This window comes from Bufo bufo, chromosome 6 (assembly GCF_905171765.1).
Source record: "Bufo bufo chromosome 6, aBufBuf1.1, whole genome shotgun sequence".
Classification (NCBI taxonomy): Eukaryota; Metazoa; Chordata; class Amphibia; order Anura; family Bufonidae; genus Bufo; species Bufo bufo.
This window is the reverse complement of record NC_053394.1, coordinates 312,985,502-313,012,681: the sequence shown is the minus strand read 5'-3', so window position 1 is coordinate 313,012,681 and position 27,180 is coordinate 312,985,502. Positions and strand designations below refer to the sequence as shown.

The following is a 27,180-nucleotide window of genomic DNA, read 5'->3' as shown; positions in this document are numbered from 1 at the left end:
AAAAACCACCGCACCACTAGGCCTCAATGAAAGGCTGGATTATGGGTGCTTCATATGATTGACATAGGAACCGAAACTACCTTCTGGGTTTCGGTCATATGTTCAATCTTTTCCGTCAGTCCTCTGCAGCATTTTCTCGTCCAACAAGCACCCTGCAGGAAATGTCAGTTTCTACTTTGCTGCGATTCTGTGTCACAGCGTCGCTATGGACGCTTCTATCAGGAGGCATTCCATAGGGTTGCCGCTTTGTTGTCATCGTCTCCTAGGCAACCGCACCTTCCCACGGCCTTCTCATGACCATGATTGGCTGCCGCTATCATGTGGTGTCGGGCGCCGGGGTCTGGCGTCTTTTCGGCGCGGCGCATGCGCAATACATGTGCGGCGCGTGCGCATGACGTCAGACGCCGGCGCGGACGATCACAGGGCGGTCCATTCAGGAGAGGCGCGTGTGGGCTTTATTTAAACCCCACAAAGGTATGTACCGGTGTGGCAGGTAAACATAGGAACCCCGGAACTAGTGGGACTTTACCTTTAGTGAGGATCACCATATCCCCACACACCAACGTGCAGAGGAACATCCATAACTCTGCTGCACGGCACTTCAACATTTGGGAGTGCCTGCCCATCGGCTCTGATTTTTGCTGATAGAGCTACCTCTGGCATCTCCGGCCGTGGGGATCATTCTCTGGACCCACGGCTGTGTATGCCACTATACAGCACTTCAACACCTGGGGTGTCTGTTTATTGGTTCTCTCTCTGGCTTATAGAGCCCTGCTTTGCATCTCTGGCTGTATGGTCCACTTGATTGTGTACCTGCGGTCATCCATGCTATATGCGGTTTTTTCTTCTTTTTGTACCAACTTCCCCTGAGGAGTCGACACGACAGAAACGTGCCACGTCGGGAGGTCTGAAGATTCCACATTTTTTCTCAACAGCGCTAGGGATCAGGTCCATAACTAGGGACAGGTATCCAGACGGGGTCGCCCTTTTTAGGGCGAGTGCTCTGTATAGACAGGTAGTATGGGAGCAGTCCCCTTCCTACCAAGTATATAGGGTGACATAGGGCACAGAACCAATACTCCCTCTGCCTGCACAGACTCCATCTGGCCCAGGAGACTTCTCCATACCTGAGCTGATCCTAGCCCTCGTGTTGGTCGGGTAAGACTGCTTGCGTCTGGATAGGCGCAGCAGGTCCAATTCCTTTTTGCTATACCAGCAGTGGGGTACCCTCACAAGGACCCCTTTATATGTTTGTTCATGTGTTACATTGTTGCATCCCTGGGTGTATAAATTTTATTGCATACTTTATAAAAGTTAAATTTTAATAAGGATATTTCCCCACACCTAGGGTAGTGGGCCCTTTTCTTCATATTGTTTCTTGAGATATCAGTGAGGCCTATACATCTATTAGCCTCTATCAATTTCTGCTAAGTTTCGTGAAACTGGTTCAGTGTTGGATTTGCCAAAATGTGGAAGCATGAAATCTGTCTCTAATGAAGAAACATCAGTGGCTGTCCTAGCTTCATTCAGCAAGAGCCCACAGCGTAGCACTCGCCGCATGTCACTGGAGAGTGGGCAGCACATTGAACACATTTTATAAGTGGTCAGAAACTTGTAAGGTCTCCCGATCTGACCCCCTTAGACTTTTATCTTTGGGGTCATCTGAAGGCAATTGTCTATGCTGTGAAGATACGAGATGTGCAGCACCTAAAACTACGGATACTGGAAGCCTGTGCTAGCATTTCTCCTGCGGTGTTGCTATCAGTGTGTGAAGAGTGGGAGAAGAGGGTTGCATTGACAATCCAACACAATGGGCAGCACATTGAACACATTTTATAAGTGGTCAGAAACTTGTAAATAACTCATGAAAGAATAAAGTTACGTTAAAACCAAGCACACCATTGTTTTTCTTTTGAAATTCCCAATAAGTTTGATGTGTCACATGACCCTCTTCCTATTGAAAAAACAAAAATTGGATTCAAAATGGCCGACTTCAAAATGGCTGCCATGGTCACCACCCATCTTGAAAAGTTTCCCCCCTCACATATACTAATGTGCCACAAACAGGAAGTTAATATCACCAACCATTCCCATTTTATTAAGGTGTATCCACATATGGCCTCCCCTGTACATTAAATTGGTGGCCAAACCAACTGTATATGGGGGCCTCCTGACACTCTCACAATGGAAATTTCGGGGGAAAGAAGGGTCAGTCAACTGGATTTTAACATGCTTGATCCTTTTGTTCTCAGGGAGAAAAGCAACCGACATAAGTGTCTGGCAGTGGCTAAACCTCACCTCATTGAGACCACATACATGCGTGCCTAAACTGAGCATCATGTGTATGGGTGGGGTTGGGAGAGCTAGCCGTTGGCTGGATGAGTGTTCAACTAATCTTATCTTAAAGGGGTTGGCTGCTGTATTCTGATTTATAGAACTGTGCTGGGAATAGCACTCTCATGATCTCATCAACTTTCTAATATGGTTTTCATCAAAGCATGATCTGTGTTGCTGTCCCTTTCTATGTGGTGCCGAGCCCCTGTAATGACAGCCGCCTCCTGCGTAAACATAAGGATTTTGCCCCAGTATGGCCTTTGATGGAGGGGCATGTGACTAGACCTATCCATGAGTGGCCTCCATAGAGTATCACTGTGCACGGCTTGGATAACTAGCGCATGCGCAGTGCAATACACAGTGCTACTCAATAGAGGAGGTTTAGTAACGTGCATCTCCATTGTGTCTTGATCCCTATGTTTACAGAGGATACGAGCTGTCAGTACAAATGGTTCAATGCTACACAGAAGAGACAACTAAGGGCAAGCGTTCCTTCCTGACAGTCGGCTGCTCTTTTAGTGGAGGTGAAGCAGTGATCACCTCTACAGTATGAGGATGAGCGATGACTGCTGCTATCGCTCGTCCCGTACAGAATCATTGTTCCTGGGCAGCAGAGTGCTGCTTAGACCACGCGATCTGCTGCCCGGGAACAATGATCGAGGTGTCTGCACCCCCGATCATTTCACCCGATGAACTATGAGTGTTCATAGTAATGGTCGTTCCCGATAGTCGGCCTGAACATTGGGGTGTGTAAATCCACCTTACTGTAAGTTGCATCCAGTTCCTAAAAGTTAGCATACAGCGACCAGCCCCTTTAAGCATGCATCTTAATGGGGGCTTGGAGATGTTGAAGGGTTATTCCCATCTCAAACATTTATAGCATATCCACAGGATATGCCATGAATCTCTGATAGACGCAGGTCGCAGGAAGTAGGGTCTGTTTGCATTCACCCTTTAATTACTGATTGAACCATTTTTTATATAGGTAGTGTGCTATCAGCTCCAAGTCATGGTGCTTATGATATAGTTTTCTCATCATCAGTCACTGAATGCACGATGCCCTCTCTCATATGACGTTAACTATGTGGACCTTACAGTACAGATGGATTATAGTGAAGGTTGGTCAGTACCCCAGTCGGCAGGAGGACAAGAAACCTCTCTCCACCCACAGTACATGTTATACTGAGCTGAGAGGGTCATATGTTGTCAGCGCTGTGCTTGGCGCATACACATTTTATTGAAGGCTGTATAAAAATAGACGGCTGGCTGCGTGGGATTTACCATACATCTATTCTTGTAACTTTTGCCTCGCAATCAACAATGATCAAGTGGTCGTAACTTCACAATGGGTTATTACATAATGCTACTTTGTGTGTGGGCTCAGTCATCCGCCGGGAACGGCAATGGTTCTAGTTGTGCCTCTGTGCACAAAATGTTCAATGGCTCATTTCCCATAATGCTTAGCGCTCTGGATTCTTTTGTACGTCTGCTCCGTGGAAAGCAGCACTTGCGACGTCACCATGTATTATGTAGCTCCTGTGTGCTGCTATGTCTGAATTTCCTTTTACTTCGTCGCAAAAAAATACACACAGAAGATGAGGACCACACCACGGGTAAACTGTTCATAATGTGAATTTAAGCAGATCCTGCGGCTGCTGTGGGGTCCTTGCTGGAGAGGGGCAGCAGCACTGTTTTTGGGTTACGAGACCTTGTATGGTTTAGCTGAGCTCTCGCCAGACCACAGATTTTGTTCTGGTACAAACCAACATATGGGCTGAGGCACGTACATAAAAAGCATAATAAGGGTACATAATCACACTTAGCAGATGTGTTGCAGACATTTCTGAAACTGAAAATCAGTCCTATGCATCTGAATAGGATTGTTTCTGCAGCATGTACAGTACTCTGCAAAACTTTTAGGCAGTTGTGGAAAAAATACTGCAAAGTAAGAAAATTTCTAAAATAGAAGTGTTAATACTTTATTTGTATCAATTAACAAAATGCCAAGGGTTCAAACAAATGCTGAGAAATGCAGGCAGATACTTATCCATCATGCAATACCACCATTGAGGTGTCTGATTGGCTCCAAATTTAGGCCTCATGCACACGGCTGTTACCTGGCCGTGCCCTTATTGCGGACCGCAATCCGAAAAGTCCGGTGCGGAACGGTGGCACAGAACCCCACGGAAGCACTACAAAGTAGTGGGTCCAGATCAGTCTGCGGAATCCGCACGCAGATTGCGGTCCCCAGTGCATGGAATGGCCGTGTGCATGAAGCCTTATACTGTAGCAGGACAATAACCCCAAACATAGGGCTGGGCGATATGGCCTGAAATCTATATCTATATTTTCTTCTGTATGTATACAAATTACATGGCCATCATCATCCATGTCTCCCAGCCAGCGCCATCAGCCCCATGCCATTGCCATTTGCCATCATCATCATGTCCTCCAGCCAGCGCCATCAGCCCCATGCCATTGCCAGTTTGCCACCATCATCATGTCCCCCAGCCAGCGCCATCAGCCCCATGCCATTGCCAGTATGCCACCATCATCATGTCCCCCAGCCAGCGCCATCAGCCCCATGCCATAGCCATTTTTTTCACACCTGCCTAAAACTTTTGCACAGTACTATATGTGGATTTCTGCAAGCTTCATTTGCATGAATAGGAGAGTTGCAGAAACTTCTGGAGGAAATCGCTGTGTGTAAATGTACTCTAACCGTCAATTAGATCTCCATAAAAGTGCTAGCCACAAAGCTGACATACAGGTATCTACACCACCGTGCCACAGCGGGTGCAGACATCATCACTGAGCCCTCAATGTGGCACTGACAGTGCACAGGGCATTGCTGTCATGTTTAGGACATCCCCCTCATAAGCCGCCATTGTGTATGGTCAGGTAAGGCCTTCCTTTCGTTTGCGCCCCCTTGTCTGTATTTGCGTATACTGATTTTACTGCACCGTCTCTTCTTTGCATTATCTTCGTGTTAAATGTATTGAGCTTGGTACATTCTCTGTGTATAGATCATGTTTTTCATATGTATTTTTTTTATTGTTGTTTCATTTTCTATAGTAATATAATGATTTTATAGAGTGCTGTGCCTGACTGTACGGTCTGTTCCTTTCAGTTCATACAGGCCAGCCGGACACTAATAGAGACTTCAGATGCCGTCTACAGCAAAATAATTCAAGTGCAAAAAACAGGTAGGACACATTGTATGAAGGTCGAGCAATTGTTTTATTGAACGAGTCATGCACAAAAGGCCAAAAATATGTTCTGCACTCGACTGTTCCTTCCAGTTCTCTGTACAGAGGAGACGCTGTACCATCTTGTATGATTTGGAACAGTGAAGCACCGTTACGTATCCTGCACTTGTCCACATTCCTTATTTTTATAACTTGTTCCTTCTCCTATAAGTTTGGACAGAACAGTTATGTATTGATATGAAATCCCATGTTTTTAATCAGTGCCACATATTATCTTTCAGTTTCTGAGGGCATGATGATTATTTTCCCCCCTCCTTTCTGCTCTCATTGAGTAAATGAATGAATGACTTGTCTCGCAGGGAGAGACATGGAGGCAGTTCTGTCTGTGCCTGCATCATTCTGTAGACTAAAGGATGTAATGCTCCCCCAAAGAAGGTAGCTTCCATAATGTACCCAAGCATGGAAGTGATCGTCACCTTTTGTCCCATGGTTCCTTACCTTGTACTAATCCTCACACCTTTGTGAATGCGTAGCCTTGCAAAAAATTAAAATCAACCATACAATGGCAGTACTTAAAGGGGTTGTCCAAGTTATTTTTATTGATGACCTATCCTCAGGATAGGTAATCAATATCAGATCGGCGGGGCTCCGACACCCGGCACCCCCACGATCAGCTATTTGAAGAGAAAGCGCGCGCCGTGCCAGCGCTGCCTCCCCTTCACTGTTTACCTTCTAGCTGTTGCATCTGCAGCGGTGAGCAGGTGTAATTACACCCAAGCCGTCCCATTCATTTCAATGGTACGGATCGCTTCATTGAAATGAATAGGACGGCTTGGGTGTAATTACACCTGCTCACCGCTGCAGATGCAACGGCTAGAAGGTAAACAGTAGGCGCGTGCCTTCTCTTCAAACAGCTGAGCGGTGGGGGTGATCTGGGGGTGATCTGATATTGATGACCTATCCTGAGGATAGGTCATCAATAAATATAACTTGGACAACCCCTTTAAATCTGATACCCTATCTTTGACTTAAAGGGGTTGTCCAGGATTTTATAATTGATGACTTATCATCAAGACAGCCCATTAATAACTGATCGGTGGGGGGTCAGACACCCGACCCTTTCACTTCAATTAGAGCTCTCGCTGTCCACTATACAACGGATGGAGCTGTCTAGTTTTGGCACCGGAGCTACTTTGACACGGCTGACCGATGGTGTGTCAGAACCCAGATCATATATTTTATGAAATAGGTTAATGGTTGAACAACTGTCGAATAAATGATTGGTGAATGATTATTTTGTCCATCGGATAGAAACTTGAAAAGCCAAATTTCCGTCTGTTATCATTTCACTAAAATCATCATTAAAGGGGCTGTCTGACCTGAGACTTTGGTGGCATATTGCTAAGATATATCACTAATGTCAGATAGGTTTTCGGGTCCCGCTGTCTGTACAACGGAGCTCCCAAAGTGAACAAGAGCACTCTCCTTCAGAGGTAAGACCTGCTGCACCTATCAGACATTGGTGGCAAATCCTAGCGATCTGCCACTAATGTCTCAGGTAAGACAACCCGTTTAATTGTTAAAGGCATTGTCCATTAAAAATATTCCACATTGTTCAAACTAGCAACTGGATCTGAATACTATTGTAGTTGCAGGTAATTAAAAATGTAGTATAGCAATGGAGTTATTCAATAAAATGTATCTGTATAGTGCCACCTGCTGTACTTTTCCTTATTTCTCTGTCCACTTCAGCAACATCTCTGAGGTGGACACACATGCTCAGTTTCACCCTTCAACTGCCACCAACTATTTCTGCTGTTAGAAGCTGAGATTGTTGCAGGGAGAGAGGAATGGCAGAAAGGACATTCCTCCTGAGAATGGACAAGCCCCTGGTCTGCCCGCTCAAAATAAATCTAGCAGTGAATGGGGGGAAGCTCTGGATTTATGTGAGGTACAGGGCTGGTTCTAGCTTTGTAGGAAAGAGAATGTTCATGTACTATGATGTCTAAATTGTCAGTTTTTAAATGAATGAACTAATGATCGTTTTGGTTGAAATCATACTTTTTGATCAACTTTAGACTAATGTGCATGCACAGCTTGTGGACCTTTGAATTATCATTGTGCTTATGGTCTTCTTGGGGCATGTAGTATCATTATATTAGGGTCTCTAGGCGAACATACTTCTAACTACAGTAAGGATGGCTCTGTTACTTAGGGCCCTTTATTCTTGTCAAAGATTGGGACAATTTTTTGAAACAAACGTTCCCATGAAAGCTCATTCCCGATAATTAGTCATTGTAATTGGGCTTCTGATCAGCTGTGATTGCATCTGTCATGTGTCTTTGTGAACAGAGCAGGAGACGAATGGTAATAATAATTAAAAATAAGCAAAATTTCCAAAATTCATATCGTGTCCAATTTGCTTGAATTGGCCTTCAGATTTTTATACAGTCCAAATATATTCAACCTGAATCAAAAGTGCCCCGATTGCCCTGAAAAGTCAAATATAACACTCCGAAGTCTTCTAGGACTGTATCCAACCCCTTCCAAGCTCTTTAACACCAAGCCAACTTTAGTAGTGTCAAAGTGACAGCGCTGTAGGATTTTTTTTTAACCCCTTAGTGACGAATGACATATTATGTACGTCACGATGTGGTGTTAGTTACTGCATCATGACATGCACAGTACGTCATGAAATGAAAGTGTCACCGCAAGTATACTTGCGGTGACACCGGCATCTTAACAGGGTCACGGACAGAAGAGCTGTCTGGGCACCCGTCAGGGGACCAATCACAGCGGTCCCTGTTTCCCGATCGCTGTGATTGGTCACTCACATCTGAGTGACCAATCGCAGCGCATCCTGCTTGCCGGCAGGGAAAAATCACACAGCGCAGCTCCGATCTCCTCATTCTGACAGTTACACTTCAGGAGATAGGAGCTGTGCTGCCCTGGTCTCCTGTCAGATTGCCCCCAACGAATAAACACCCCACAGTGCCCCAAACACACTGTTCCCCTGACACCCCATCCTCCAACCACCCTTCCTCCCCACAGAACTCCAGTGTTTTTATTATTTAAAAAAAAAATAGTGTAGTATATAGGTCAATAGGTAGCTTGAAAGAGTTGAGGTTAGTGTTAGGTGTTTGTAAAAAAAAAGAATACATTATATAATAAAATAAAATAAATTATATAATTAAAAAAAGTACGGTATATATTAAAATTACTCGTAATTAGATAGTTTTAGTTGGTTCGCCAGAGTTCTGGCAGTTAGCTAGAAATTGTTTAGGAGTTTGAAAAACAAGAAAAATATTCAAAAATAATATATATAAAATTTCTCGTAATTAGCCGTAGTTAGTTAGCCTGAGTACTGGCAGTTAGATAGAAATAGTTCGGAGTAGTGTTAGGATAAGAGGTTTGAAAAAAAAAAATATTTTAAAAATATATATACAAAAAATATTCAAAAATTATATATATATATATATATATATATATATATATATATATATATATATATACACACACACCGTATTTTTCGCTTTATAAGACGCACCTGATAAGATGCACCTAGGTTTTTGAGGAGGAAAATAAAAAAAAATATTTTGAGCCAAAAGGTGTGCTTTTGGTAGGTTTTGAACTAATGGTGGTCTGTGGATTACACTGATGGGGGATCTGTGGATTACACTGATGGGGGATCTGTGGATTACACTGATGGGGGATCTGTGGATTACACTGATAGGGATCTGTGGATTACACTGATGGGGGATCTGTGGATTACACTGATGGGGGATCTGTGGATGACACTTATGGAGCTCTGTGGATGACACTTATGTCATCCACAGATCCCCATAAGTGTCATCTACAGATCCCCCATCAGATGCATCAATGTGGAGGGAGGAGGCGGAGACATTCATGACGGGGCCCGGTGCAGTGATTCTACTCTAATACACCGGGCCCCGCAGCTGTTAAGTAGATTAAATCCGATCCATATCTTAATGTATACCGCACTGTTCTGTACTTACTGTAGTACCATATGTATAGCATTAAGACGGCGCAGACCGGCAGCTCCCTCGGTCATGAGCTCGCCTGCCGCAGCTCCCTCCTCATGCGCCGCCTGCCTGCTTATCTCACTTTATGAATGAACAGGCAGGCGGCGCATGAGGAGGGAGCTGCAGCAGGCGGCGCATGACCGAAGGAGCTGCCGGTCTGCGCCGTCTTAATGCTATACATACGGTACTACAGTAAGTACAGAACAGTGCGGTATACATTATGATATGGATCGGATTCAATGTACTTAACAGTTGCGGGGCCCGGTGTATTAGAGTAGAGTCACAGCATCGGGCCCCACTATTAGTGTCCCCGCCTCCTCCCTCCACACTGATACTTCGCTGTCCGCGCTGTGCAGCATAGCGGCCAGCGAAGTATCCGCTTTATAAGACGCACGGCCATTTCCCCCCGACTTTTGGGGGGGAAAAAGTGCGTCTTATAAAGCGAAAAATACGGTATATATATATATATATTGTTTTGACTAGTGTTAGGGTTATCTATACCAAAAACAAGGCACAACACCGCAGAGTAACTACCATATACAAACAATTATACCCAAATAATAACAAACACCTATAAAGAACTACTAGACCGCATGTAATTGACCCCCAGATGAAGGTTCGCCGAAACGCGCGTCGGGGTTGATGCCATCCCAGGGAGAACAATTATGGGTAATGATTCTGCCTTATATACTGTAGCACTTTCATCTTAGCACTTGCACTTTATTTCTGCCTTATTGTTGGAGCAGTATGATTTATGACCATTGTGTCTTCCCTCCGGTTGATGTCGCCTTTTCCCTGCACTGGTTTTATTTTTGCTATTTATTGAAAAAAAAATGTTTTGCTATAATAAACACATGTATTAATTACATGCGGTCTGGTAGTTCTTTATAGGTGTTTAGTGTTAGGGTTAGCGGTTTGAAAAAAAATATATATATATTATATATATATATATATATATATATATATATATATATAAAAAAAGTTGTAGTTTGCATCGTATAAAATGGCTGAGCATATGTATACGGCAGAGGAGGCATACACATTTATCTGTTCTGATACAGAAAGTGCAAGCAAGACAGAACAGTTTCAAATTTCATCCTCGTCCGCTAGCACTAGTGATGACAAGCCACAGCAAAGTCACAGACGAGACTCTTTGCCTGGCACTAGTGCCATTGACCCCAAATGGATGCCCACAGAGTCATATACTCCGTTTGTTCCAGAAGTTAATTCTTTCACAGGCATACGTTTTGATGTTATGGGGTTTGGGGAGGGTGGAATTTTTTAAAATCTTCTTATCAAAAGAACTGCTAAATTTGATGGTTGAGCAGACCAATTTATATGCTGCTCAATTCATTTCTAGTCACCTCACCTCATATTATGCCAAGAATGGCGTATGCTGTCCTGTGGGCGGACATTTTAAAATTTTGGGGCCTTCTTCTAAATATGAGTCTCATAAAAACAGGGAAGTAATGACAAGACATCGATTTGAGCCAATCCTGCGATTTCTTCATTTCGCTGACAACACACAGTGCCCCCAAGTGATGACCCCAACCATGACAGGCTTTATAAAATTAGGCCCCTTATAAATTATTTAAATGAAAAATTTAAAGAGGCCTACACCCCAGAAAAAAATATGGCCGTGGACTTAGTCACTTGTCCTTTTTAAAGGCAGGCTTCAATTTCGCCAATATTTGCCAAGGAAGAGGGCACGATTTGGGCTACAAATGTATAAGCTCTGTGAGAGCGGATCTGGCTACACCTATAAATTTTGAGTGTATGAAGGCAAAGATACCCAGTTTTGCCTCCTGAATGCCCCACTTCCCTCAATGTGGCAGGTAAAATAGTGTGGGATCTTTTGCACCCTCTTTTAGATAAGGGGTACCACTTGTACGTCAACAATTATTACACCAGCGTACCCCTTTTCAGGTGCCTTTCAGTCAGAAAGACAGTGGCATGTGGCACCAGACGCCGCAATCAAAGTGGCCTGCCCAAGCCTTTTGTGAACCAAAAAGTCTGGAGAAATAAAGGGCCTTTGCAATTGGGACATCTTACTTGTAAAATATCTAGAGAAAAAATATGGGGGTGTTGCCGTATTCAGGAGAAAATGGGTAACAAATTTTGTGACAATGAAAAACTTGGGCTGAAAGTGAAATTTTTCAGTAAAATATGTAATTTTTCTTTTTTACAGCCAAGGGTTTCTAAATTCTTTGAAAAGCATATTGGGCCAAAGTGCTTAGTACACCCCTTGAACCCTCCTTGGGGGGTGTAGTTTCCAAAATAGGGTCACTTTTTGGGGGTTTTAACTATGGGATACCTCAGGGTATCTTCAACTGCGACACAGCGCCTGAAAATTATTCCAGTGAAATCTGCCCTCCAAAAGCCATATTGTGCTCCATCTGTTCAAAGCTCTGCCGTGCACCCATGTAGCAGTCAACAACCAAATATGGGGTGTTACTATAAACTGCAGAATCAGGGTAATAGATATTGAGTTTAGTTTGGCTGTTAACCCCTGCTTTGTTACAGGGAAAAATGTATTAAAATGGAAAATCTGCTAAAAAAGTGAAATTTTGAAATGTCATCTCCATTTTCATTTAATTCTTGTGGAGCACCTAGAGGGTTAAAAAAAAAGTTTGTAACATCAGTTTTGAATTACTTGAGGGGTGTAGTTTTGAAAATAGGGCCATTTTTGGGTGGTTTCTACTATGTAAGGCCCACAAAGTGACTTCATAACTGAACTGGTCCTTAAAAAAGTGGGTTTTAGAAATTTTCTTTAAGAAATTTAAAAATTGCTTTTTAAATTCTAAGCCTTCTAATGTCCTAAAAAAATTAAATGACATATGGGAAATATGGTAAAGTAATAGCTATTTTGTGAGGTATCACTATCTGCCTTAAAAGCAGAGAAATTCACATTTTAAAATTATTTAAAATTTTTTTATAAATAAAGGTGAAACATATTGACTCAATTTTACCACTAACATGAAGTACAATATTCACGAGAAAACAGTCTTAGAATGACTTGGATAAGTAAAAGCATTCCAAAGTTATTACCACATAAAGTGACACATGTCAGATTTGCAAAAATCAGTCTGGTCACGAAGGTGCAAAATGGCCAGGTCATTAAGGGGTTAATAAAAAAATAAAAAAAAGTCCAATAATGATCCCCTTTTGGTGGCAGATGCCTTCTTCTCTGTCTTCTGATCTGTAAAATGGTGGCGGCTATTTTGAGCGATTTGTACAAAATGAAATGGTTCGAATTCTTTGAAATGTTCATTTTTTGGTAAATTCTTAGCAAATTCAATTTGTATACAATTGATTTGCTCATCTCTAATAATAATGATTGTTTACCTCCCCCCTCCCCATTTCACTTTGCATCGGGCCGCATTGAAGGCCCGTTAAAGGAGTGGCAGTCAAGATGTATATCATGTGTGATAGGACCCTTACAGTTTGTGTGTAGTGATGGAGGTGATCTTAATTTATGTCAGGGTGGATTTGATTTAAATCAAAATGATTTAAATCACGATTTAAATCACTAGTCAGTAAGGCTTGATTTAAATCATAGTTTTCTACATAAAGACTAATTCTTGCTGGTATAACTTATAATATGCAAGTAGATGGACATTTTTAGAATAACAACTTTTCATATTAGTTTGATTAGGTTTATTCTGCATTCATAGGTTTGTAGAAGTTAGGATTAAGGTATTTTTCTCAACTCTGTTCATGTTATAACATTTTTGCTGTGAAGAAGAGGCATGTGATCTCTGCTGAGTCAAATTCAGTTTTGAGAACTGCAAAAGTAAACCAAGCATCTGTGATAATATCTTGTAGGCAGAGAAACTGCCCAATAATCTTACAAAAACCTCTGGAAGAGCATGACATTGTGAATGGATTAATGGAATTTATTTACCAAAAAAAAGATATAGAAACATAGAATGTGTCGGCAGATAAGAACCATTTTCCCCATCTAGTCTGCCCAATATACTGAATACTATGAATAGCCCCTGGCCCTATCTTATATGAAGGATGGCCTTTTGCCTATCCCATGCATGCTTAAACTCCTTCACTGTATTTGCAGCTACCACTTCTGCAGGAAGGCTATTCCATGCATCCACTACTCTCTCAGTAAAGTAATACTTCCTGATATTACTTTTAAACCTTTGCCCCCTCTAATTTAAACTATGTCCTCTTGTAGCAGTTTTTCTTCTTTTAAATATTCTCTCCTCTTTTACCGAGTTGATTCCCTTTATGTATTTAAAAGTTTCTATCATATCCCCTCTGTCTCGTCTTTCTTCCAAGCTATACATGTTAAGGTCTTTTAATCTTTGCTGGTAAGTTTTATCCTGCAATCCATGTACTAGTTTAGTAGCTCTTCTCTGAACTGTCTCCAAATTATCAATATCCTTCTGGAGATATGGTCTCCAGTACTGCGCACAATACTCCAAATGAGGTCTCACTAGTGCTCTGTAGAGCGGCATGAGCACCTCCCTCTTTCTACTGGTAATGCCTCTCCCTATACACCTAAGCATTCTGCTAGCATTTCCTGCTGCTCTGTGACATTGTCTGCCTACCTTTAAAGCCTCGTTGACACGTCAGTGTTTCACGGACGTGTGCTGTCCGTGTTCTCCACGGACAGCACACGTCCCCATTCATTTAAATCTTTGTATTCAGACATCAGTGTTTTAGCACGGTCTGTGGGTCAGTGTTTTGCGCACGGATGCATGCTCTATTTTGTCCGTGTTCACGGATCCATCACGTCCATTATAGTCTATGTTTCACGGATCATTAGGAAGAGATGCCTTGAAAATTATTTTTCAGCTGTTCAGTGTCAGTGAAACACGGATGCAACACGGACAGCAAAAAACAGACCCATGGACCCAACACGGATCTGTCACGGAAGAAAACACAAATTGAACACGGTCTGTGTTACCACTGATCCAAAACTGACACGGACGTCTGCATGAGGCATAAGTCTTCTGAAATAATGACCCCTAAATCCCTTTCCTCAGATACTGAGGTTAGGACTGTATCACTGATTTTATATTCTGCTCTTGGGTTTTTACGCCCCAGGTGCATTATCTTGCACTTATCAACATTAAATTTTAGTTGCCAGATTTTTGACCATTCCTCTAGTTTTCTTAAACCCTTTTCCATTTGGTGTATCCCTCCAGGAACATCAACCCTGTGCCATTGCCCCCATGTGTCCCCCAAGCGAAACGCTCTGGGGGGCCCTCTCATTCAACAATATGGGAGTCCACGTAAAGCCTTATTCTACATTATTAAAAAACAAATCTTTATTTCATGATGGAATAACCTTTGGATGGTAATATATTTTCCTCAAAAAGCATTTTATATTAAAAAAAAATCTGATTTAAATTAAAAAAATCTGATTTTTAAAAAAAAAATCATAGATTTTTATCCACCCTGATTTATGTAGTTACCTTTAGATGAGATATGTCTATATTGATCTCTTTGTATATCCTTTAGAAGTGAACAGACATTACGCTCTCATCTACTGCCACTGCCCCTGAATAAGTGGCAGAAAGAATTTCCATCTTATGACAGCTGATTTCCTACCCCTCCCAACTTCCATACCAAAGGGATTAGCCACCCCCTGCCCTGTAACACTCAATCATTCTTTATGGGTGTCTGATTAGTCCATTTTAGAGTTTCGGGTTGGGGGGTTGCTAAAACTGAACTAGGTAGGTTATTACTCAGTTTTCCTTTACCATAGTTTTTTATTTTGAGCTCTCATACCATATTTAGAAAAGATGGGATTTTTCCAGAAGCTGAATTTTGGCTGAGATGGATTTACTGACAATAATGTCCCCTGCAGCTCTATCGGAAGGTCAGGAAGCTGACTGCTGACTCTGGGGTCTGTAGACAGATGGCTTGATTTCAGATTTCAGATTTTTTGCACGGAGAAGAAGTTGCACTCTTAGGTTACAGGCAAAAAAACAAACAAAAAACATTTCCTCCAGAAAATTGTCTTACCAGACAGGAAATGCTAATTAACGAAGCCTCCCTCGTTCCTGTGTACAGAGAATAATTCCTCCTTTAATGTGTTAGGGACTGAAAGTGTGGCATCTGAAGAGCACTTGTGTAAAGTAGTTACCATAGCTGCTCACTGTGTGAGATGGGGCGCTCTGGGATTAATTGGTATAAGCATAAGTGGCAATATAATTGACACTCATTGGTTATATGCCGCTGAGGTGGGAGCAGAAGATGGGAGAGTGACAGAGGTGTAGCTAGCATGGGGGGCGGGGGGAGCCATTAGGGGTGATATCCCTGGGCTCACTGAGAATGAGGGGCTCACCAAGGGCACAAATGCTGACAATCACAGACAAATGTAGATTGTTGAAGACTGTGGCGGGTATCACAGCCAATGGCTCTCATGGCCGCTGTTCAACATCATAGGCTTCAGGCCCAGTTTAGGCCTAAAGCCTATGTGGCAGTAGAATGGTGCAGGTGTTCCTTGATGACATTATTGTGCTGCTTGTGCCGGGTCTCAGGCTGCACTTCATGATGTCATCGAGCGCCACCTGAGCCAGCACTGCAGGCCATTGAGGTAGAGGCTGGAAGAGGCCTGTGAATACATGGAGAGGGAGTCAGGTCAGTATTTGATTTTTATTTTACCACTTTGAGGGGCATTAGCTTCTAAGTACTGGGCTACTATAGAGGACATCATACAGTAAGTACTGAGCCACTAAATCAGACATCATAAGTCCTGGGCCACTATAAGGGACATTGTAAGTCCTGGGCTACTATAGGAGACATAAGTTCTGGGACGCTATGGGGGCATTATAAGTACTGGGCCATTATAGGGACATTATAAGTACTGGGCCATTATAGGGATATTATAAGTCCTGGGCCACTATAGGGGACATTATAAGTCCTGGAGAAGATGAGGAAAGAGAATGTCTTCATCAGAGGAGAGACGTCATTGGATGTAAGAGGTACAGTACAGACCAAAAGTTTGGACACACCTTCTCATTCAAAGAGTTTTCTTTTTTTTTCATGACTATGAAAATTGTAGATTCACACTGAAGGCATCAAAACTATGAATTAACACATGTGGAATTCTATACATAACAAACAAGTGTGAAACAACTGAAAATATGTCATATTCTAGGTTCTTCAAAGTAGCCACCTTTTGCTTTGATTACTGTTTTGCACACTCTTGGCATTCTCTTGATGAGCTTCAAGAGGTAGTCCCCTGAAATGGTTTTCTCTTCACAGGTGTGCCCTGTCAGGTTTAATAAGTGGGATTTCTTGCCTTATAAATGGTTTTGGGACCATCAGTTGCGTTGAGGAGAAGTCAGGTGGATACACAGCTGATAGTCCTACTGAAAAGACTGTTAGAATTTGTATTATGGCAAGAAAAAAGAGCAGCTAAGTAAAGAAAAACGAGTGTCCATCATTACTTTAAGAAATTAAGGTCAGTCAGTCAGCCGAAAAATTGGGAAAACTTTGAAAGTAAGGGCTATTTGACCATGAAGGAGAGTGATGGGGTGCTGTGCCAGATGACCTGGCCTCCACAGTCACCGGACCTGAACCCAATCGAGATGGTTTGGGGTGAGCTGGACCGCAGAGTGAAGGCAAAAGGGCCAACAAGTGCTAAGCATCTCTGGGAACTCCTTCAAGACTGTTGGAAGACCATTTCAGGGGACTACCTCTTGAAGCTCATCAAGAGAATGCCAAGAGTGTGCAAAGCAGTAATCAAAGCAAAAGGTGGCTACTTTGAAGAACCTAGAATATGACATATTTTCAGTTGTTTCACACTTGTTTGTTATGTATATAATTCCACATGTGTTAATTGATAGTTTTGATGCCTTCATAGTCATGAAAACTCTTTGAATGAGAAGGTGTGTCCAAACTTTTGGTCTGTACTGTATGTAGGGGTGAACCCCTAGATACGTTTCTGAGGGTTGAGGAGATGGCTGACAAGGAACAGTCCTGTGACGACAAGCTGTATTACATTGCCTTTCTGTACAGTAATTACCTGAACTGCAGACAGTGCTGCCTTCTCTCCTGGCTGCTATTATTTTACAATAGAAGATCCACTTATTGTACATTTCTGTATTATTGCCATTTTCTACTGAAATAATACATGTTATTTGAGGTACAGCCAGGAAGTGAGCACATGGAATATTAAGTATTGTGTACAGCAGGGCTGGGCAGCTAAATGCAGACTCCAGACAGTGGGAACTGCAATAGACATTGATAAGGGGGGGCTGCAAATTTCCACACATCCTTACGGGGGGGAAGCATTGGTAGTGCTGAGATGCACGAATTTGAGTCAGATAACTTTCAAAATGCTGCACAAGGCATAATATGGACACTAGAAATGCTCCTGTTCCTTACCCACCTCAGTAGTGTTTTGGCACCTTTGCTTTATAAATCTCCAGCATCGGCTGTCTGACTCTTGGGATTTTCCCATTCCTGTTATAAAGACAGTTTTAGTCTGCTGGCTGTTGGGATGGGTGGTCAGTTTTGGGAATGAATGTGGCATAATCATAACTCAAACTTTCACTTTTTAATACTTGGTTGCAAATCCTTTGCAGTCAATTACAGCCTGAAGTCTGGAACGCATAGACATCACCAGACGCTGGGTTTCATCCCTGGTGATGCTCTGCCAGGCCTCTACTGCAACTGTCTTCAGTTCCTGCTTGTTCTTGGGGCATCTTCCCTTCAGTTTTCTCTTCAGCAAGTGAAATGCATGCTCAATCGGATTCAGGTCAGTTGATTGACTTGGCCATTGAATAACATTCCACTTCTTTCCCTTAAAAAACTCTTTGGTTGCTTTTGCAGTATGCTTTGGGTCATTGTCCATCTGGACTGTGAAGCGCCGTCCAATGAGTTCTGAAGCATTTGGCTGAATGAGCTGATAATATTGCCCAAAACACTTCAGAATTCATCCTGCTGCTTTCGTCAGCAGTCACATCATCAATAAATACAAGAGAACCAGTTCCATTGGCAGCCATACATGCCCACGCCATGACACTACCACCACCATGATTCACTGATGAGGTGGTATGCTTAGGATCATGAGCAGTGCCTTTCCTTCTCCATACTCTTCTCTTCCCATCACTCTGGTACAAGTGGATCTTGGTCTCTTCTGTCCATAGGATGTGGTTCCAGAACTGTGAAGGCTTTTTTAGATGTCATTTGACTAACCCTAATCTGGCCTTCCTGATTTTGAGGCTCACCAATGGTTTACATCTTGAGGTGAACCCTCTGTATTCACTTTGGTGAAGTCTTCTCTTGATTGTTGACTTTGACACACATACACCTACCTCCTGGAGAGTGTTCTTGACCTGGCCAACTGTTGTGAAGGGTGTTTTCTTCACCAGGGAAAGAATTCTTCAGTCGTCCACCACAGTTGTTTTCCGTGGTCTTCTGGGTCTTTTGGTGTTGCTGAGCTCACCGGTGCATTCCTTCTTTTTAAGAATGTTCCAAACAGTTGTTTTGGCCACGCCTAATGTTTTTGCTATCTCTCTGATGGGTTTGTTTTGTTTTTTCAGCCTAATGATGGCTTGCTTCTCTGATAGTGACAGCTCTTTGGATCTCATCTTGAGAGTTGACAGCAACAGATTCCAAATGCAAATAGCACACTTGAAGTGAACTCTGGACCTTTTATCTGCTCATTGTAATTGGGATAATGAGGGAATAACACACACCTGGCCATGGAACAGCTAAGAAGCCAATTGTCCCAATACTTTTGGTCCCTTAACAAGTGGGAGGCACATATGCAAACTGTTGTAATTCCTGCACCGTTCACCTTATTTAGATGTAAATACCCTCAAATTAAAGCTGACAGTCTGCAGTTAAAGCACATCTTGTTTGTTTCATTTCAAATCCATTGTGGTGGTGTATAGAGCCAAAAATGTTAGAATTGTGTTGATGTCCCAATATTTATGGACCTGACTGTATTCTCTGGCTGGGTTCTCAGTGGCTGAGGTGCGCCCAGGATGGGGTCAGAAGAAAAATCGCTGCAGATAAAATCACTTTTATTTTTAATGGACATATTATGCTGAAAATGGCAGATCACCATGCGGCCATTAAAAATGAAAAAAAAAACATGCTTTTAGCTGCAGTGATTTTAGAGCCTCTGCTGCGTTATATTTAGAACGTGTGAACCCAGCATGCTGGACATGGGCAGAAACTGTGAGCAGCAATCTGTGATTAAAGGGGTTGTCCCACCATAAGGGCCTCCAACCCCCAACAATAACAAGAATTAAGATCTTGCACTTCATTCTGCTCTATGGGACTACCAGATATATCCTAGTGGTGTACTTTGTGTTTCTTCATCAGTCCCATAGAGTAGAATGAAGTGGCCTGTGTGACCACTGCTCCATTCACCCTGGGGGATTCCGGCACCTCATTCTTGTGATCAATCGGGTCCCCGCAGTTAGACCCCCACCAATCGGCTACGAGTCCCATCAATAGGTCGTAAGTTCTATAGTGGGATAACCCCTTTAAGGGACTGAGGGTTAGGCAATGAATAAACGAATCAATATAATTTTAGTTATGATCAGAGTAAATGTCCTATAAGTACATTGTTCTGTTTGTAGCAAAATACCATTTCATGTTGAGTTCAGTTATAGTACAGTGCGTTCACACACGGCAGAAATTTCATTCCATTCCATGGGGTTGTTTCTGCAGCATGTGTGTGATTTTTTACAAATCTCATTCAGATGTATGGAACAGTCCCAGAAATTTCTATCAAATCTGCCGTATGTGAACATATGCTTACAAGTCAGATACAGGAGAGATCTTTCATGCTTCCTTTACAGCTCTACCACTAGAAATCCCATTTTCTTCCCATGCATCACTCCTTATTATTTTACATCTTTATATACAGGCAGAGAAGCTACAGATGTTTATAGAAACTTATCAATATGCATTTACCCATTAATAGATTGCCTGTCATCACACAATTACTTTCCCTTGGTCTTCCTTTATGTCTCGTTCCTTCTCCTCTGCAGCCAGCGCTCTTCTCATGCCAGCCAGTAATTACGCTGATTATCCTAATTGCTGTGTGTGCGCAGAGAATGGATGGATCAAGTGTACACAAGAATTCAGCATGTTCCTTCATACTTAAGTAACATGCTGTTAACTCCATCTCCTTGTAGAAAGCTTGGCTTCTCTGTGCAAAGTTGCTAGAAAAAGACACAGCACGGTATAGGAAAGCTTAGTGATCAGGGCTGTTCCTATTACTTAGGTTCCTAGAGATTAGCTGATAACTACTCCAACCTATAACTAGTCCATTCATGGTGCCATGAACCAATGGGAGGTCTATAAACCTTCTTTTGTTGCTTCTGCTTTAGGTAGGATCATTGCAGTATATGTACAAATCCTATGCATACTTAATCTTCTCCATAGTTAAAGGGCTTCTGTCAGCCCACTAAACCGTTTTTTTTTTTTTTGCTTAATAATAACCCCAACACTGCGATTTATCCATACATAGCAGCCGCATCCTCCGATGGTAATGACGCCCCCTCCGCTTGTTGATTGACAGGGCCAGCGGACGGGATCTTTCTCCGCTGGCCCTGCCTGTTTTCATTCAATATCTGGCGCCTGCGCCGCGGCCGTACCTATCTTCAATCGGCGCAGGCGCACTGAGAGGCGGCCACTCACTCGGCCGCTTCATCCTCAATGCGCCTGCGCCGGGTGTAGATGTGACGTCATCGGCGCAGGCGCATTGAGGATGAAGCGGCCGAGTGAGTGGCCGCCTCTCAGTGCGCCTGCGCCGATTGAAGATAGGTACGGCCGCGGCGCAGGCGCCAGATATTGAATGAAAACAGGCAGGGCCAGCGGAGAAAGATCCCGTCCGCTGGCCCTGTCAATCAACAAGCGGAGGGGGCGTCATTACCATCGGAGGATGCGGCTGCTACCAGCAAGTAGCCGCCCTACTTGCTGGTAGCAAGGTAATTTACATATTATAAAAATAGGGTTTTGGCAAATTCTACTGAACCAAAATTATTATTTTACTTATGTATGGATAAATCGCAGTGTAGGGGTTATTATTAGGCAAAAAAAAAAAAAAACGGTTTAGTGGGCTGACAGAAGCCCTTTAAGGTACGCTTGCATCTGTTCCGGTAGAGAGCAGCCTGCTGGATCCACCATTGCCAGATTCTACAATTTGCAGTCGGATCCCCATTGACTATAATAATAATCTAATCATAATTTCCGGGTTTCACGTGGACAAAAACTGTTGCATTCAATGTTTTTTTTTCCGGATGACAGCTCCCATTTGTAACAGATTAGGCATGCCGCAGATGCGAACGTACCCTTAGGCTAGGTCTACACGACGACATTTGTCGCGCGACAGATAGGGCACAACTACACTGCAACATTTGTCGCGTGACATTTTGTTGCACCAATGTCGCACGACAATTTTTATAATAGTAGTCTATGGTGTCGCACTGCAACATGCGACAGTCGCAGAAAAATCCATCATGTCGCATGTTGCAGTGCGACAACATAGACTAACATTATAAAAATTGTCGCGCAACATTGGTGCAACAAAACGTCGCGCGACAAATGTCGTCGTGCAGACCTAGCCTAACACCACAAATAAAACTGACTGCAGTCTGCTGCTACACTCATACTACTATATCATATTTTCCCAATTCTTGCTAACATGCCAGATGGAAAGTAGTAGGTCTGCAGGATCAGACTACGCAGGGTTTGTTTGTAGTCTGTTACCATGGAAACATCTGCATGGGAGCTGTAGCCACAAAGCAGTAGGTGACTGCTTTATCTTTCATTTCAGATGCAGTGATGAATCATCTTTAAAAAAATTGGTTACAATGTCAGATATTTAGGATTTCTACTGGGGACTGGAGAAGAGTATTCTCGCTCTCAACATTACATATTAGAGGTGCTTTAGTATATGTGCTGTTAAATGGCTTATCCCATGAAAAGTACTTATTAGTATGCACAGGATGCATGTAAAATATCAGATCGTGGTGGATCCGACTCTCTGATTGGAGCAGTAATATACATGTCAGTCCACTGCTCCATTCACTTCTATGGGACTGACGGAGTGCTGTCTACGTCAGTCCACTAGAAATGAATGGAGCCGTAGACTGACATGGAATCTGATATCCTGTCAATCCTGCTGTATACATACAGGATTCTAGGACATGTTGTGCAAACAGAATACACATAGTCAATCAGTTTTTCTCCTACAGTCCCCTTATAGGTACAGGAACTGACCTCTGTAGGTACACAGGTGTTTAAGGGTTATTGCCAACTTGGACATTTATGGCATATCCATAAGATAAATGTGTGATAGATGTGGCTGGAAACAGGGGAAACCTGAACTGCACTGGAAAGGTTTCCATACTTTCCCTAGCAGAGAATAGATCGAGCCTCATACAGTGCCTATCTCACCAGACTGATCAGGGACCCCCATTCTCCACATGGGTGAGTGTCCCAGAGGTGGGACCTGCATCTGTAAGACATTTATTGTATATCCTGTGGATGTGGCTTATACATCTAAGTTGGATAATAGACCCATCACAAGGGTTCTCTCTGGTGTTTTTTTTATTTAATCCTTTTCTCATGCACCAACCCCTCTGACACTAGGTGTAACATATTGTATCAGTCTTGCCCAAAGTTTCCCTCTAACTCTTTGGCAGACAGGGATTTTTTTTAAACATTTTACACCTCTGATAGCTAGGACAATTTGTGCACTTTTGATATGTACAAATAAAAGCTAGATTGAGAATAGAGAAACCATACTACCCCACTTCCCATACCTATATATATTATAATAGTAGACATCTGGCTCATTATTACAATACCACTTTCAAATTGATATGGAGTGAAAGGTGATAACATGCACAGAAGTCCATGACCTACCCTATGTCATGTGCAATTATACAGGGAGCGGAGGTTTATGCTTCTCTTCTGCAGCCTGTCAGCGCATCCCCTGCCCTCCTCTCTTTCCCCTTCCACGCTAGCTGAGATCATAGCAGACTAAGCGGGAAGCTATTTTAATCTGCTATAGCTCCAGCTGTACACCAAATTTTGTTTTAAAGCTAAGAATCTAAGTTTAAAAAAAAAGACCAGAATCATGGTGCTAGCTATACTAAAGCCAGAGATGTAGCCCTTAGAAATCAGGTCAGCAGTGAGAGCTGCTGGTATATGCAACTCCCACTTCACAGCTCTATTTCTGGCTGTATCTCCAGTGGTATTTCTTGCTTCTATACAGCCTGAGATATAGCCTTAGTAGCAAGAACGTATCTCATACTACTATTGATATGCCACTTTGCGAGGACGTATGAGATACACCCTTGGCAGGGAAAGGTTTAAAGAGAAAATCTTAGCATATTGAAACATTCAACATACTCACTTCTTCCAGGCCCTAGTCACGCAGGCTGTGCTCCATTAAAGTATCTCTTGTCCATGTTTGCTTCTCTTGTGTGTGTAAGCCTATGGCAAGCCAGTTAGCATTTGCATCTTGGGGTGGAGTTTGACTTGGCCAACAATGCTATTGAAGTAATATGTCATCCAGTGGTTGTGCTAAAGTGGATGATGTCAGATGAGAATGTGAGGTGTAATCCAAGAAACTGGAGACCAGGATTTTCCTTACTATGTAATCAGTGAGCAGTGCATTATGGGAAATGTACAGCAATACTTTCCTGCTATGAATATTTGATACCTTGCTTATAATAGCCAACAAATGAATGTTCAGTGTGATGAATACTGAAAGGGAAGCAGCAGGATGAAACGTGACTGTGCTGCCTTCAGTCTCCCGCTTGTCACAACAGTTTAGAAAAAAAAATTTCCGTTACCTCTCAGCCTGCAACAGTTCAGTGTTATAATGAGCTGATCCGTACAGTACATGTTTAGCATCATCTGCAGCTAGCAGTTTTAGTAATGCAACCTCTGTGCGGACAAAAACTCTGCCAAAGCGTGGTTTTACAGCAAATCAGCACAGTTTTCAAACTGATAGTTAATAGCCACACAGTTCTGCACGTAAACAGCAGTTTTACGTTCCAAACCATGCACCTACACGCTGATGTGCGGCCATACCTCAGGAACTCACCCTAGGCATTGTGCTTGAATTTTTTTATACTGGAGAAATGCCGTAAACTTTAAGATGGTAGGAGACAGCAAGGCATTGTGCTACCGGAAAATTATGGCGCTGCATGAGATAATTTAGATTTTTTTTCTTCTAAGTGAATGGTGCCTACTGCCGTTCCCTGCACACCTGAGTACCCGGAAGCACTGTGCAAGGGAAACTTACAAAGAAAAAAAAGATCCAGAAGTTGGACTATCACCATTCATAAAGTGATGGTATATTCTAGTTATACACCATCACATTATTATTATTTTTTCACCCCTGCCCCATCAGTACCTGTGGAAAAATCTATTCTCAACTGCACCCCAACCTTCCATTCCAGCACCCTGGCTCTCTTCACTGGTCTTACCTCTCATGCCCGCTTCTGGACAGATGGGAGTTATGTGCGCCGCTGCAGCCAATAACTTGTGCCAATAACCTTCCCCCGTCCATCAAGAAATTTACATAAAGGGCCTGGAAGAGCCTTGAAGAGGGAATGTCCATGTGAAAAGGCAGAGCCTTGTATAGGTTCACAGCACTGAAAAGGCAGTGCTATTGGACCAACCATTGTAGGGACCACCTTCTACCCTAGAAAAGAGCCAAGTGATGTGGTACCACATATAGAAACCACATATTGCTGTTCATTTCTTATGGTTGTTTGGAACACATCACCTAAGAAGCTGTGAATAAAGCCTTACAGGTGTCCAGAAGCAAACATTTTAGTGCGATGCCTCAGAACACCTCTGACAACTATGGCCAATTCATCTTCCAGTAAGATCCCTTGAACAAGTGTAGCTGTCCAGACACCTACACTAAAAATACCTAATCAAAATTGCTGTAAAGGAAAACTGGCTTAGCTGCCCATAGGAACCGATCTGATTGATCTGTTCATTTTCCAAAGGAGCTCTGCAAAATGAAAGGTGGAATCTGATTGGTTGTGATGGGCATCTATGCCAGTTTTAATAAATCTCCCACTATGAGTGCAAAAAAAAAAAAAGTAATACTGACCACTGCCTCTCCTTTTCCAATGCTTACCGGACCCCTCAGGATATCTCTTTTTTCCTTCTTCATCAGTGATGTGGCTGCAGCCATGACCTCAGTGGTGATGACATGTCACTGCTGCAGCCGTCACATATTCACGTCAAAATGTCATTGCCATTGGCGTCCGCAGAAATTTTTCCAGGGGGGGGGGGGGGCATAATTTTATTGACATCCATGCCCTGCTTGTTTCTGAGAATGTAATGAAGGGGAGGGGCATATTCATTATCACAAAGTATAGTAACGCATGAGCTGTGCAGTGGCGGATCCAGAGCCTGGTCTCGGGAGGGGCACTTCCAGATTATTTTCTGTCCGCTGCCACAAGACTACACAGTGTAGCGGTATACTGTATATTGTGTGGCACAGTGTAGCGGTATACTGTATATTGTGGGGCTATATGTGTATAACATAAACATATTTCACATGAAAACTTACAATTACTTGGCTTGGCCCTTGGGGATCTCGGACACCACTTCAACACTTGGCCGGGGGGCTCGGCGGAGCTGATGTTGGGTTTTATCCTAATGACAAAGATTTCATATTAAGGATTTGGAGAAGGGGCAGAGGAATAGCAGAGCAGGGAGAGGATGGTGCTGATACTAGGGAGTCATACCATGTGGGAGTAATAAAGCCCACCATAATGCCCCCCAGTAGAAATAATTATCCTTATAATGTGGCAGTGCAAAAAATACCCCCTTGTAATGCCCCCAGTTGAGCTAATGTCCCCATAGTGCCCCCATAATGTGCCAGTATAAAATACCCCAATATAATGCCCCCAGTAAATGCCTCCATAGTGCTCCTCTCCCCCTTCCTCCTAGTGCCCCCCATAATGTACCAGTATAAAATGCCCCAGTAGATGCCCTCAGTGTCCCCCATAATTTGCAAGTATAAAATACCCCTTCTTAGTGCCCCCTGTAGATGACCCCATAGTACTCCTCTCCCCCCTTTCTCATAGTACCCACCATAATGTGTCCCAGTATAAAATTCTACTGTACAGAGCTCCCCATATAAAACACCCCTTCTTTGTGTCCTCAGTAGATGCCCCTATAGTGCCCCCAATAATGTGCCAGTAATAACAGCCCCCCCATCATGTGCCAGTAATGACAGCCCCCCATCATATGCCAGTAATGACAGCCCCCCCATCATGTGCCAGTAATGATAGCCCCCATTATGTGCCAGTAATGACTGCCCCCCATTATGTGCCACTAATGACAGCCCCCCCATTATGTGCCAGTAATGAGATCCCCCCCATTATGTGCCAGTAATGACAGCCCCCCATTATGTGCCAGTAGCCAGAGACCCCCATTATGTGCCAGTAGCCAGAGACCCCCATTATGTGCCAGTAGCCAGAGACCCCCATCATGTGCCAGTAGCCAGAGACCCCCATTATGTGCCAGTAACCAGAGACCCCCATTATGTGCCAGTAGCCAGAGACCCGCATTATGTGCCAGTAGCCAGAGACCCCCATTATGTGCCAGTAGCCAGA

At 43.1% G+C, this 27,180-nt stretch overlaps 1 protein-coding gene across 1 annotated transcript in view; it reads left to right on the top strand.

The window, feature by feature from the left end:
• Nucleotides 1-27,180, top strand: part of LOC121004434 (inactive phospholipase C-like protein 2) — a 129,283-nt gene that overhangs the window by 82,158 nt on the left and 19,945 nt on the right. The window contains exon 4 of the mRNA XM_040436642.1: nt 5,465-5,540. Within this exon, the coding sequence (XP_040292576.1) occupies nt 5,465-5,540 (76 nt within the window). The remainder of the gene's footprint in view (nt 1-5,464; nt 5,541-27,180) is intronic.